This window comes from Rhinoraja longicauda, chromosome 23 (assembly GCF_053455715.1).
Source record: "Rhinoraja longicauda isolate Sanriku21f chromosome 23, sRhiLon1.1, whole genome shotgun sequence".
In the NCBI taxonomy this organism is placed as follows: Eukaryota; Metazoa; Chordata; class Chondrichthyes; order Rajiformes; family Arhynchobatidae; genus Rhinoraja; species Rhinoraja longicauda.
In genome coordinates this window covers 12,513,735-12,526,395 of record NC_135975.1, presented here as the reverse complement: position 1 = coordinate 12,526,395, position 12,661 = coordinate 12,513,735, and the positions used below count along the sequence as shown (strand labels likewise).

The following is a 12,661-nucleotide window of genomic DNA, read 5'->3' as shown; positions in this document are numbered from 1 at the left end:
CTTGACCACCCTATTTACCTGTGACACCACTTTCAGGGAACTATGTGATTGTACTCCTGGATCTCTCTGCTCTACAATAATTTCCAAAGCCTCTTCTATTCACTGTGAAGGCCCTGCCCTGATTTGACTTCCCAAAATGCAACACCCCACACTTATCTACATTAAACTCCATTAGCCATTCCTCGGTCCACTTGCCCAGCTGATCAACATCCTGCTGTAATTTTTGATAACCATTTTCACTGTCTACGATCCCAACTAATTTAGTGTCATCTGCAAATTTGCTAATCATGCCTTGTACCTTCTCATCCAAAGTGTTGATATAAACCACAATCAGTAATGGCCCACCAACAATCCTCGAGGAACATCACTGGTCACAGGCCTCCATTCCAAAAAGCAACCTTCCACCACCACTTGGTGTAATGGAGCTTGGCGATGTGTGTTTGCTTCCGTAATCCAGATGGGTGTTTGAGTCCGTAATTGGACACATGAAGGACCTGGCTTGTCCAGCTCAGGACACTGATTGTAATCAGGATGTCATTACTGGGGATGACTTTCAATAGATCGCAGCCAGGTAGCTGCTCTGCTACTTACGAAACCAAGCCAGAATCAGGCCTTTTTAGTTTAGAGATCCAGCGCAGAAACAGGCTCTTCGGCCCACCGAGTCCGCACCGACCAGCGATCCCCACACATTAACACTATCCTACACACACTAGGGACAATTTACATATACACCAAGCCAATTAACCTACAAACCTGTACATCTTTGGAGTGTGGGAGGAAACCGAAGACCTTGGAGAAAACCCACCTCACGGGGGAGAATGTACAAACTCCTTACAGACAGCACCCGTGGTTGGGATGGATCCTGGGTCTCCAGTGCTGCAAGCGCTGTAAGGCAGCAACTCTACCGCTGCGCCACCGTGGTCACCCTACAGTGATCCTACAGATGGTCTATGACTATTTTAGCACCAGGTTCCCCATGAACATGCAGTGTGCTAAACGGGTGAGTGGCGGTGCACGTCTATCCGCACACCAGGCCAGTAACAACGCACGGCGCTAGGGGTTCATTACGTTTAGGCGGGACTCTGACTCACAGGCGTTCAGTCATAATCCCACGGATGGTAGCTTCGCACCATTGGCTCCTCAGCCAAGCACATACACCAAATGTCCGAACCTGCTGTTCCTCTCGTACTGTATAGGATTACTATTGCAACAACACATCATCAGTAGGGTACTGGGGACCGGGGAAAGGACATATAATGGTTCACCTATGCTGCCAATGGCTTTCGAGGATTTGGCATAATGCGTTGGTGTTATCTCTTGTGCTTTGTGGTGCCTGCAGTGACTAGTCCATGTCTCAGAAGGAGGAACCAAGAACCAGAGTACATAGGTTTAAGATGAGAGGGGAAAGATTTAATAGGAAATTGAGGGCAACTTCTTCCACACAAAGGGCGGTGGGTACATGGAACGAGCTGCAAGAGGAGAGAGTTGAGGCAGGTATTATAACAACATTTAAACTGGTACATGGATCGGAAAGGTTTAGAGGAATTTGAACCAAACTTGAGGCAGATAGGATTAGCACAGATGGGGCATCTTGGTTGGCATGGGCAAGTTAGGCTGAATGGTCTCTTTCCAACCAATACCTAAGACTTCATTTCCCAAGTGATATACACTGATGCACCCGTTACAGAGTACAGACTGAACACCTCAGTGTTCACAGTGTTATAAATTAACAGGTCTGTAACCATTGTTAGAATCTTTGTTTTCCAGTAAGATCTTATCCGGGAATAATTAGGTTATACAATGAAAGACCAGTACTGAGAGTACTGTACTTCAGCGTCATGAAACATCAGACCAAAGACCAGCATTACTGTAACCAGGGCAGATGGTAAGGGACCTGTTTCCACCAGGTGACTGCACATTAAACAATGTAACCTCTACCCAGCTGATCTGTGGCTGGAAGATCATTGTGAAAGATGCATGTGGGTCTTGTTGGTTTTCCCGTACAAGCTGCCCACAAACGCAAGTTGTAGATTGGCACATTCCAGGAGTAGTGTTGAGAGATGGACAGGTGCTTGGTGCAGTGCTTTCAGAGACTCTGAGGGAAAAGCCACAGTGTAGGATCTTCTCGCCATTGGCCACCAAGTGGCTGGGCCCCTGTAAAGTAATCTTTAGACTTGAGGGATACAGCGCGGAAACAGACCCTTCAGCCCACTGAGTCCGTGCCGACTAGCAATCACCCTGTACACCTGCACTAAGCTACACACTGGGGACAATTTACAATTTTACTGAAGCCAATTAACCAACAGTCTGAAGAAGGGACTTGACCCAAAACATCACCCATTCCATCTCTCCAGAGATGCTGCCTGTCCCGCTGAGTTGCTCCAGCATCTTTGTCAACCTACAAACCTGTACGTCTTTGGAGTGTGGGAGGAAGCCAGAGCACTCGAGGAAAACAAACGCAGTCACGGAGAGAATGTACAAACTCCAGACAGACAGCAGCTGTAGTCAGGATCAAAGTTTTATGACAAGCCAACGCACTACAAATATTGTACTGAAAATGATGGCTTCGGCAACGTGCATGAAGACAATGTCATGTTTCTATTTGTATGACTGCTAATTTTAAGAATTAGGTATATATTTTTGAAAAACAAACCGGTGTTATCCTCTAACAGAATGCAATGCTCCCATGTCTGACAATAACAGATTCTACCTCAACAGAAATGGAGCCCACCAACACTGCCCCTGCTATAGTACCCACCACTATGAGACTCTTTACACAGAGAGCTTTCCCTATAAGTACAAAACCTCACTGTGAAAAAGCAACAGACGTTTGCTCACAAGAATAGTTGCTCATTGTCTGAGGGCAAACCTGGAATCTATGGGTCGCTCTCATCCATGGTTCAATGGAGGATGTTGAATCAGGAGTTGTCCGGGCCTCATGAACTAAACCCACAATCTGTCTGACTGCGAGACCCCCATCACCACTTCATGTTTGTTTTTCACACACAAGCTGATGTTTGTGATGTTCACTTTCTGACTACACTGCCTGAATAAAGGAAAAGAGAACAAGTGAAGCACAGAAACCTTTCAGGGACTGGGGGGGTAAACAGGAGAGTGGACCTGTGGGACTGCCAGTCAATAACTGCAGGCATCATTGAACAAAAATAAAGTTCTTTCAGCGCTTCCAAGGGAGTGGAAAGCACCTGGGACTGGTGGGGCTTGTGGAAAAAAAGATCAAAAGTGAGGAATGAGAGAGAGAGAGGGAAATCAGAGAGACAGAGAAGGAGGCAGATTCAGCCAGACAGCACCCTGGGAAAGGTGGGCAAACACCATGGCACTGATGATTCTGCAGACAATACTATGTAAGAAAATAACTGCAGATGCTGGTACAAATCGAAGGTATTTATTCACAAAATGCTGGAGTAGCTCAGCAGGTCAGGCAGCATCTCAGGAGAGAAGGAATGGGTGACGTTTTGGGTCGAGACCCTTCTTCAGACAATACTGATCAGAGTAAAACACAAAGTGCTGGAGTCACTCAGCAAGTCAGACCATGTCTCTGGGGGACATGAACAGACAGAGCAAATCAGACGGGCTGAGGTGGGGGAGAGGGAAGAGGGAGCAGAAATATTCCTCCCTTCTTCTGCTGCAGATAGTGCGATAAGGTGATAAGTGCCAGCCCTGTCACGTCCTGCATAGAGATAATAAAGTTGACACTTACCGTTCTCCTGGTGATAGTAGGGCTGGGAAAATTGGGTTGAAGTTGCTCCAAGCACCATCTGCCAGACCAGAGCTGCCTGGATCGTGACACACACAGCCAGCCAGCAGCACATCCTGGACACCGGCCGAGATGCACCAAGGCTGCTGGCGGAATAACCCCCTACCTCAGTTCACACGGGGGTGAGGATGGCACACAGCTGGAGAGGGAGAGGCAGGAAGACGTGGAAATAAAGACTGACGGGGAACTGGAGAGTGGAGAGCAAGGAAGTGGGGGGGGGGGGGGGGGGAGAGGAACCAGAGAGGGAGAGATGTGAGGGAGAGAATAGGTGCAAGAACAGGCGATAAAGAGATAGAAAGAGAGCGAAGGACAAGGGGCAGAGTGAGGGGCAAGGGGTCAGAGGGGAGAAGGGGTCGAGTTAGTCAGGGGGATGAGAGGGGACGGGGGGGGGGGGGAGAGTCAGGGCTCCGGCTCCGGGTAGCTGACCGACCGCTCTCCGCTCCACCGCTCTCCCAATCCTCTCCTCTCCTCTCCTCTCCTCTCCCCTCCTCTCCCCTCCTCTCCTCTCCTCTCCCCTCCTCTCCCTCCTCTCCCCTCCTCTCCTCTCCTCTCCTCTCCTCTCCCCTCCCCTCCTCTCCTCTCCTCTCCTCTCCTCTCCTCTCCTCTCCTCTCCCCTCCCCTCCTCTCCTCTCCTCTCCTCTCCTCCCCTCTCCTCTCCTCTCCTCTCACAATCCTCTCCTCTCCTCTCCTCTCCCCTCCTCTCCTCTCCTCTCCTCTCTCTCCTCTCCTCTCCTCTCCTCTCCTCTCACAATCCTCTCCTCTCCTCTCCTCTCCTCTCCCCTCCTCTCCTCTCCTCTCCTCTCCTCTCCTCTCCTCTCCTCTCCTCTCCTCTCACAATCCTCTCCTCTCCTCTCCTCTCCTCTCCCCTCCTCTCCCCTCCTCTCCTCTCCTCTCCTCTCCTCTCCTCTCCTCTCCTCTCCTCTCCTCTCCTCTCACAATCCTCTCCTCTCCTCTCCTCTCCTCTCCTCTCCTCTCCTCTCCTCTCCTCTCCTCTCCCAATCCTCTCCCAATCCTCTCCTCTCCTCTCCCCTCCTCTCCTCTCCTCCTCTCACAATCCTCTCCTCTCCTCTCCCCTCCTCTCCCCTCCTCTCCTCTCCTCTCCCCTCCTCTCCCCTCCTCTCCTCTCCCCTCCTCTCCTCTCCTCTCCCCTCCTCTCCTCTCCTCTCCTCTCCTCTCCACCGCTCTCCCCTCCCCTCCTCTCCCCTCCTCTCCCCTCCTCTCCTCTCCTCTCTCACCCCGATCCCGCACTCGGACCCGGAGCTGTTGCAAAACGCGGACTGGAGTACGACCCAGCCGGCGCGCAGAGGGCGGAGACGGGAGTGAGCCGGGGCAGGAATGCAGACCCACGGGGAAGGAACAGCAGGCCGGGGATGGGCGGAGTTCCCTCTCCAGGGGGGGGGGGGGGTAAAGTGGTGAGGGGCCTCGTTCAGAGTTAAGGACGGAGGGGCAGGAGACACCGGCAGTTTGAGGGTGGATATGAATGACAGAGGGGGGCGTTTGGGAAGAGGAGATAGAGCCGAGGTGAATGGTTTTCAGTGGGTCAATAACTAGATTGTGGAGATGAAGATAGAGAACAGGCCGCAGGTTGACCGTGAGAGGTGGGGGTCTTGTCGTTGGTATCCCAGGTCAAAGGTGTGAGGTTGGGTGGGATAGTGGCATTGGCCCAAGGATGTTGCAATGAAGATAGACACAAAATGCTGGAGTTTAATTCAGCGGGACAAGCAACATCTCTGGAGAGAAGGAATGGGTGACGTTGCGGGTGGAGACCCTTCTTCAGACCATCAACCATGAATGTCCCTTCAAAAGTGCAGAGCAGAAGATCCCATCTAAAGGGTGCAGAGTGAACAGTGCCCCAAACTGATTGTGTGTGTGTGTGTGTGAGGAGTCTCAATCTGAGGATGCAGGCGATGTGGGGAGTCACATCCTGAGGCTGCAGGAGAGGAAGGGTATGTTGGGGTGGGGTTCCATTCTGAAGGGCAGGTGAGATGGGATGGGTGTGGTGGGACTGAGTCCCGGTCCGAGGGGCAGGTGGGTGAGGTCCCATCCTGAGGATGCGGAGGGTAAATGGGGGGCACCCTGCTGAGGGTGCAAGGAAGAGGGATTTTAACTTGAAGGTCAGGGGTGGTGAAATCACACTTTGAGGTTTTGGGAAAAGTCAGTTGTAGGATGGAGGACAGGGGCAACCTTTGGTGGCACATCTTGTGGCTCTTGATAAGAACTCCTCAATTTCTGGATTCTAATAGTAGAACCAGTCATGAATTCTAATACAGTGCAGACCATTGACCTTGAGCATCTCTGCCAGTCTCAGCAAGAATCAAGTTTACCCCACCCTCATTCTGTAATGTAACCTTGAAGATGTAATGAGGAGGAAGACACCGTTCAGTCATGAGTAGGTGGGAAACTGTTTAGGCATAGAGTCAAGTTGCAGTGGGATCAGATCGGAAGTCAACTCGCATAAGCAATCAAAGTCAGTGATAACATCTTCATCCCCCTTTTGCTCTGAAAGCCCCACTGGCTTACACACTGAACAGTGAAATTCAATCCCATCACACAACTACCATAAGACCATAAGGCATAGGAGCAGAATTAGGCCATTCGGTCCATTGAGTTTACTTCGCCATTCGGTCATGCCTGATCTATTTTTCCCAGTCAACCCCTTGCTCCTGCCTTCTCCCCGTAACCTTTGATGCCCTTGCTAATCACGAATCTATTATTGTGTAGGAAAGAACTGCAGATGCTGGTTTAAATCGAAGGTAGATACAAAATGCTGGAGTAACTCAGAAGGACAGGTAGCATCTCTGGGGAGAAGGAATGGGTGACGTTTCGGGTCGAGACCCTTGAAGGGTCTCGACACGAAACGTCACCCATTCCTTTTCTCCAGAGATGCTGCATGTCCCACTGAGTTACTCCAGCATTTTGTGAAGAACCTATTAATCTCCGCTTTAAAAATACCCAATGCACTGGCCTCCACAGCTGTCTGTGGTAATTAATTCCACAGATTCACCACCTTCTGGCTAAAGAAAGTCTTCCAGATCTCCATTCTAAAGGTACATTCTTTATTTGGAGGCTGTGCAGACTCCCATTACTGGACACACCCTTCCGATGTCCACTCTACCTTAACTACCAAAGATATCCAAGAAAAGAGCCTCAGACATACAATACAATACAGTACAATATATCTTTATTGTCATTGTACACGGGTACAACGAGATTGGGAATGTGCCTCCCATACGATGCAATAAATTAATTCGCTAGTCAGTATTAATTTAAACAATCCAATGAAACAAATTAGAACAGTTTTAAAACAGAATAAAGTGCAAGTAGATCTGTGCCGGTTCGCTGTGCGATGTGACCATCTGGCTCAGCAGGACCGGTTCATAGCAACTATGGCCCTGGAGATGAAGCTGTTCCTGAGTCTGGAGGTGCGGGCGTAGAAGGCCTTGTATCGTCTGCCCGATGGTAGAAGTTTCGAACAGACTGTTGCAGGGGTGTGAAGAGTCTTTGTGGATGCTGGTGGCTTTTCTGAGGCATCGTGTGTTGTAGATGCCCTCCAAGGGTGGTAGCTGTGTTCCGATGGTCCTCTGAGCTCTATGGACTACCCGTTGAAGAGCTTTCCTCTCTGCCTCCGTGCAGCTGAGGTACATCATGACAGCCAGTTGCCTTAATCCACATAGCATTACTCCAAGTCTCCCGCCCAATACTCACAGCTTCTGTTGACTAATGCCTTTTAGTCATAGAGCACAGAAACAGGCCCTTCATCCCAACCTGTCCATGCCAACCAGGGTTTATAACTGAGCTAATCCCATTTACCTGCAATTGGCCCAAATCCAGTGTAGCAGTGCTAATTGTTAGGTGCCGGAGCTGTCACTGATGCCGGAGCGGCCGCTGTTAAATTCTCCGCCAGTTAAAATTCCCTGCTGTTTATGTTGGCTTTTTTTTTTTACAGAGGTGCCGGAGCGGTACTCCAGTGAGCTCCGTCCGGCAGCACTGCACCCCTGCCCAAATCCCTCGGAACATTTTCCTTTCCAGTCTAAATATCTTTTAAAATGTACCAATGTACTTCCCTCTACATCTTTCACTGGCAGCTTGTTCCACATGCGCACAACCTGGTCGACACTGGGAAAAAGACTGTGGCCATCAACCTCTCAAGATTTTATATGTTTCTAATGGATTTTTTGGGACCCTTTCCAGCTTAATGACACCCTCGCTGAAGCAGAGCACCCAGAACTGCATATTCAAGACCAAATCTGATCTCACTAACTTCTGGTCCAAGTTACATTTGTAACATGATGTCCCAACCCCTGTCCTCAATTGCCTGACCGATGAAGGCAAGCATGCCAAACGCCTTCTCCACCATGGTCAGTGGTCCTCAGCTCTGTCGGCTGATGTATTGAGCAATCGCCAATGATACAGCTCCACAGCTCTTGAAAAATAATGTGTTGCTACACATTACTCAAGAAATGGAACAGACTGACAAGGATCAAGTACCCATGCATTGACATTGCATCTTGAATTGGAGTGAGCCCACTATAATTAAAAGCTTTAGCCACAGGTGACCATGAAATTGTGAGAGACACACTCATTCCCAATTCTCCTCATGTTGCATTTCCTCATTTGCCACGATCATTTTAAATTTATGTTTCATGTATTGCAGGCATGTATGGTCATCTCCAACAGACAAAGGCATTCATTATATAGGTACAGGAAGCAATTAGGAAGACAAACAGAATGTTGGTCGTTATTGCAAAAGCATTTGAGCACAAATTTAGGCACATCTTGCTCTAATTATGGATATGGAATATAGTGTATGGGTCTGCACTGATGCAATGATATATTTGTGATGGGAAAAAATGCAGCAAAGATTCACCAGTTTGATTGCTGAGAATGCAGATTTGTCTTATTTTTAGTTTATTTAGTTTAGCTTAGAGATACAGCGCGATGACAGGCCCTTCAGTCCACCGAGTCCACACCGACCAGCGAGTAACGCTGCACATTAACACTACCCTACACACACTAGGGACAATTTTTACTAATACTAAGCCAGTTAACCTACAAACCTGTACGTATTTGGAGAGTGGGAGGAAACCGAAGATCTCGGAGAAAACCCATGTGGTCACGGGGAGAACGCACAAACTCCATACAGACAGCGCCCATTGTCGGGATTGAAGCAGGGTCTCCAGCGCTGTAAGGCAGCAACTCTACCGCTGCTCCACCCTGCCACCCCATGAGGATTGATTAAGCAGACTAGGCCAGCACTCTCCAGACTTTAGAAGGTAATCCAATTGAAATAAACAACATTCTTTTGGGCTTGGTGGCGTAGATGCCGGATTAATGTTTCTTGTCCTGGGGACATTTGGAACTAGTGGACAAAATAAGGGGTCAGCCTTATGTCTTTGGGAGATAGACACTAAATGCTAAAGATTCCAGTGCAAAATGCAAAGTCTCCAGTCCAAAGATGGGTCCCGACCTGAAACAACACCTATCCTTTTTCTCCAGAGATGCTGCGTGGCCCATTGAGTTACACGAGCACTTTGTGTCTATCTTTGGTATAAACCAGCATCTGTAGTTCTTTGCTTCCATTGTCTTTGGGAGCTTTTGACAGACAAAGAAAAACTCAGAGGGCGGTGAATCTTTGGAATTCTCTACTCAAGGTCTGAGCATATTCAAAACAAATAATTAGATTTTTAGCTATTAAAAGAAATATGGTCCCTGGGGATCATGCAGGATTATGATTTTATTGAATGAAGGAGCAGGCATGCAAATGGCCGTCTCCGCATATCTTATGTTTACTAAGGAAAGACGAGAATCATGTTCATAAGATCATAAGTTCTAGGAGCAGAATTAGGCCATTTGGCCCATCAAGTCTACTCCGCCATTCAATCAAGGCTGATCTATCTTTCCCTCTCAACCCCAAATCTCAGTGCATGTGCTGCATGCTGCTCTCATTACATGAACCAGCCTCTGCTGGAGCAGAGAGTTTGGGTGCTCTTGTAATGACCATAAGAAACAGGAGCTGGATGAGCCCAGTCAGTCCTCAAGTATGCAACCACATTCACTAAGTATGCGGCTAATCCAGTCTTGGCCTCAGTGCCACTTTCACATTCTCTCCCCATACTCCTGACTCCCTTGTAGTTTAAATGCATGTCTTTCTCCACTTTGAATATTTTCAATGACTTGGCCTCTATAGGTAAGTCCCTCTGGGGTAAGGACTTCCAAAGACTTACGATGCACCAAAAGATGCTGCCTCTTCTCCATCTGAAATAGGCAGCCTCTTATTCTGAAACTGTGCCTTCTAGTTCTAAATATCCCACAGGTGGAATCATCTTTTCAGCATAGAACTGTCAATTCCGCTCAGAATTTAATGTTCCAGTTGGATCACCTCTCATTCTTTTATACTCAGCGTGTACGCTCAGTCTATTCAATCTTTCTTCATCAGTCAATTCCTTCATCCCAGAAATTAGCCCATTTAATCTTCTGGGCACTGACTGTCTTTAATGGAAGCACTTCTTACCCTAAATACAGACACCAAAACTGTACATTGTACTCAAGGGGAGGTCTACAGTAGCATCAAGACTTTCCTACTCTTATGTTCCAAAACTCCTAGAATAAGGCTAAAATTCCATTGGACTTTCTAATTGCTTGTCTCACATGCATGATAATCTTTTGCGGTTCCTGAATCTCTAAGTACTGGAACATACTGTGGTCTCACTTTGTTTAAATAATAACTAGGTTTCTATTCTTCCATCCACACAGGATAACCTGACATTTTCCTGCATTACCTTCATTTGCCAAGCGCTCACCCCTTCATTAACACATCTGTTTCTCAATGCTATTTGTGGCTTGGGCTTCTTGCTGAGGGCCTTTCTGTCCCTCTCCCTCAGCCTCTCCCACAGTTTGGATTGCTCTCCGGGTCCTCTCCTCCACCTTTTGAATGTACTGAATTCGCAGTAGAATGGCGATCAAAGTCCTGGCTTCTCTTGTCCATTTCAACTGCAGCATCTCCCCCAAATGTTGGTTTACGAAGGGTTAAGTGTCTCTCCAGTTGACTTATTATCCAACCCGGCCTCAACAAATTGCAGTGAATTGGTGGTTGCCTTAAATAGTGCAGATGGAGTGGTGAGTGCAGGGGATGGCTTTATTGCTGTACTCTCTAGACTTTAGAGGGGGCAGCGGATAGAGGGGATCCTCATTGAAATATACAGCACCCTTATGGACTTGAACACAAAATGCTGGAGTAACTCTGCAGGACAGGCAGCATCCCTGGAGCGATGGAATGGGTGACATTTTGGCTCGAGACTCTTCTTCATACCAGAAGAAGTCAGTCTGACTTCAGTCTGAAGAAGGGTCTTGACCCGAAACGTCACCCATTCCTTCTCTCCAGAGATGCTGCCACTCCCGCTGAGTTGCTCCAGCATTTTGTGTCTATCTTCGGTGTAAACCAGCATCGGTGTCCTCCTTTGCTGCAATTGTACTTTGGCGTTGTTGTTGCTTGTTGCTTGTTGCACTGCAGGGCTGCCTGTCATCTTACGTATAAACGATACAAGGAACTGCAGATGCTGGTTTATTAAAATGAAGACACAAAGTGCTGGAGTAACTCAGTGGGTCAGTCATCATCTCTGGAGAATTTGGATAGATGGCATATTGGGTCGGGACACTTCTTCAGACATACTGATTGCATTAGTCTGAAGAAGGGAACTGGCCCGAAACATCACAGATCCATGTTCTCCAGAGATGCTGCCTGACCCGCTGAGTTACTCCAGCACTGTTCTTGTAATCCAACATTTAGAGTTATACTGCCATCCATTGAAGGATGTATGCATAGTGGATGTCACCATTATTGCTGACCATTAATCTCATGCATAGATGTACAAATGTAGTGTGGAAGTGTCTTTAATTACACAGATTTCATTTATTTCATAAAATATTTATTTCAAATAAAATTCATTGCAGTCTTCCTATGTTCAATTACATTAATAACGTGGTCAGTTGGTATTACATTTAATTCCATTGTTGCAAAGCATTTTGGAGTGTCCTGATCTTCATATCATCATATCATATCATATATATACAGCCGGAAACAGGCCTTTTCGGCCCTCCAAGTCTGTGCCGCCCAGCGATCCCCGTACATTAACACTATCTTACACCCACTAGGGACAATTTTTACATTTACCCAGCCAATTAACCTACATACCTGTACGTCTGTACGTCTTGTGAGAGCATTGTCCATTTAATTGTAATTGTAATTAGTTTATTAGCCAAGAATGTAAAAAAATACAAGGAATTTGATTTGCCACACAGTCATACCAAAAAAGCAACAAGACACACAATTACATAAAAATTAACATAAACATCCACCACAGCACACTGTGACAGTAGACAATAGACAATAGACAATAGGTGCAGGAGTAGGTCATTCGGCCCTTCGAGCCAGCACCGCCATTCAATGTGATCATGGCTGATCATTCTCAATCAGTACCCCGTTCCTGCCTTCTCCCTATACCCCCTGACTTGCTATCTTTAAGAGCTCTATCTAGCTCTCTCTTGAATGCATTCAGAGAATTGGCCTCCACTGCCTTCTGAGGCAGAGAATACCACAGATTCACAACTCTCTGACTGAAAAGGTTTTTCTTCATCTCCGTTCTAAATGGCCGACCCCTTATTCTTAAACTGTGGCCCCTGGTTCAGGACTCCCCCAACATTAGGAACATGTTTCCTGCCTCTAACGTGTCCAACCCCTTAATAATCTTATACATTTCGATAAGATCCCCTCTCATCCTTCTAAATTCCAGTGTATACAAGCCTAGTCGCTCCAGTCTTTCAACATATGACAGTCCCGCCATTCCGGGAATTAACCTAGTAAACCTACGCTGCATGCCCTCAATAATA

At 47.5% G+C, this 12,661-nt stretch overlaps 1 protein-coding gene across 2 annotated transcripts in view; it reads right to left on the bottom strand.

Moving 5' to 3' along the window:
• kcp (kielin cysteine rich BMP regulator) overlaps window positions 1–3,971 on the bottom strand; it is a 106,932-nt gene extending 102,961 nt beyond the window's left edge. For both annotated transcript variants that reach the window (XM_078419626.1, XM_078419627.1), the window contains exon 1: window positions 3,719–3,971. In XM_078419626.1, coding sequence (XP_078275752.1) covers window positions 3,719–3,830 — 112 coding nt within the window. In that variant the 5' untranslated portion in view covers window positions 3,831–3,971. The remainder of the gene's footprint in view (window positions 1–3,718) is intronic.
• Between the last annotated feature and the right edge of the window lie 8,690 nt (window positions 3,972–12,661).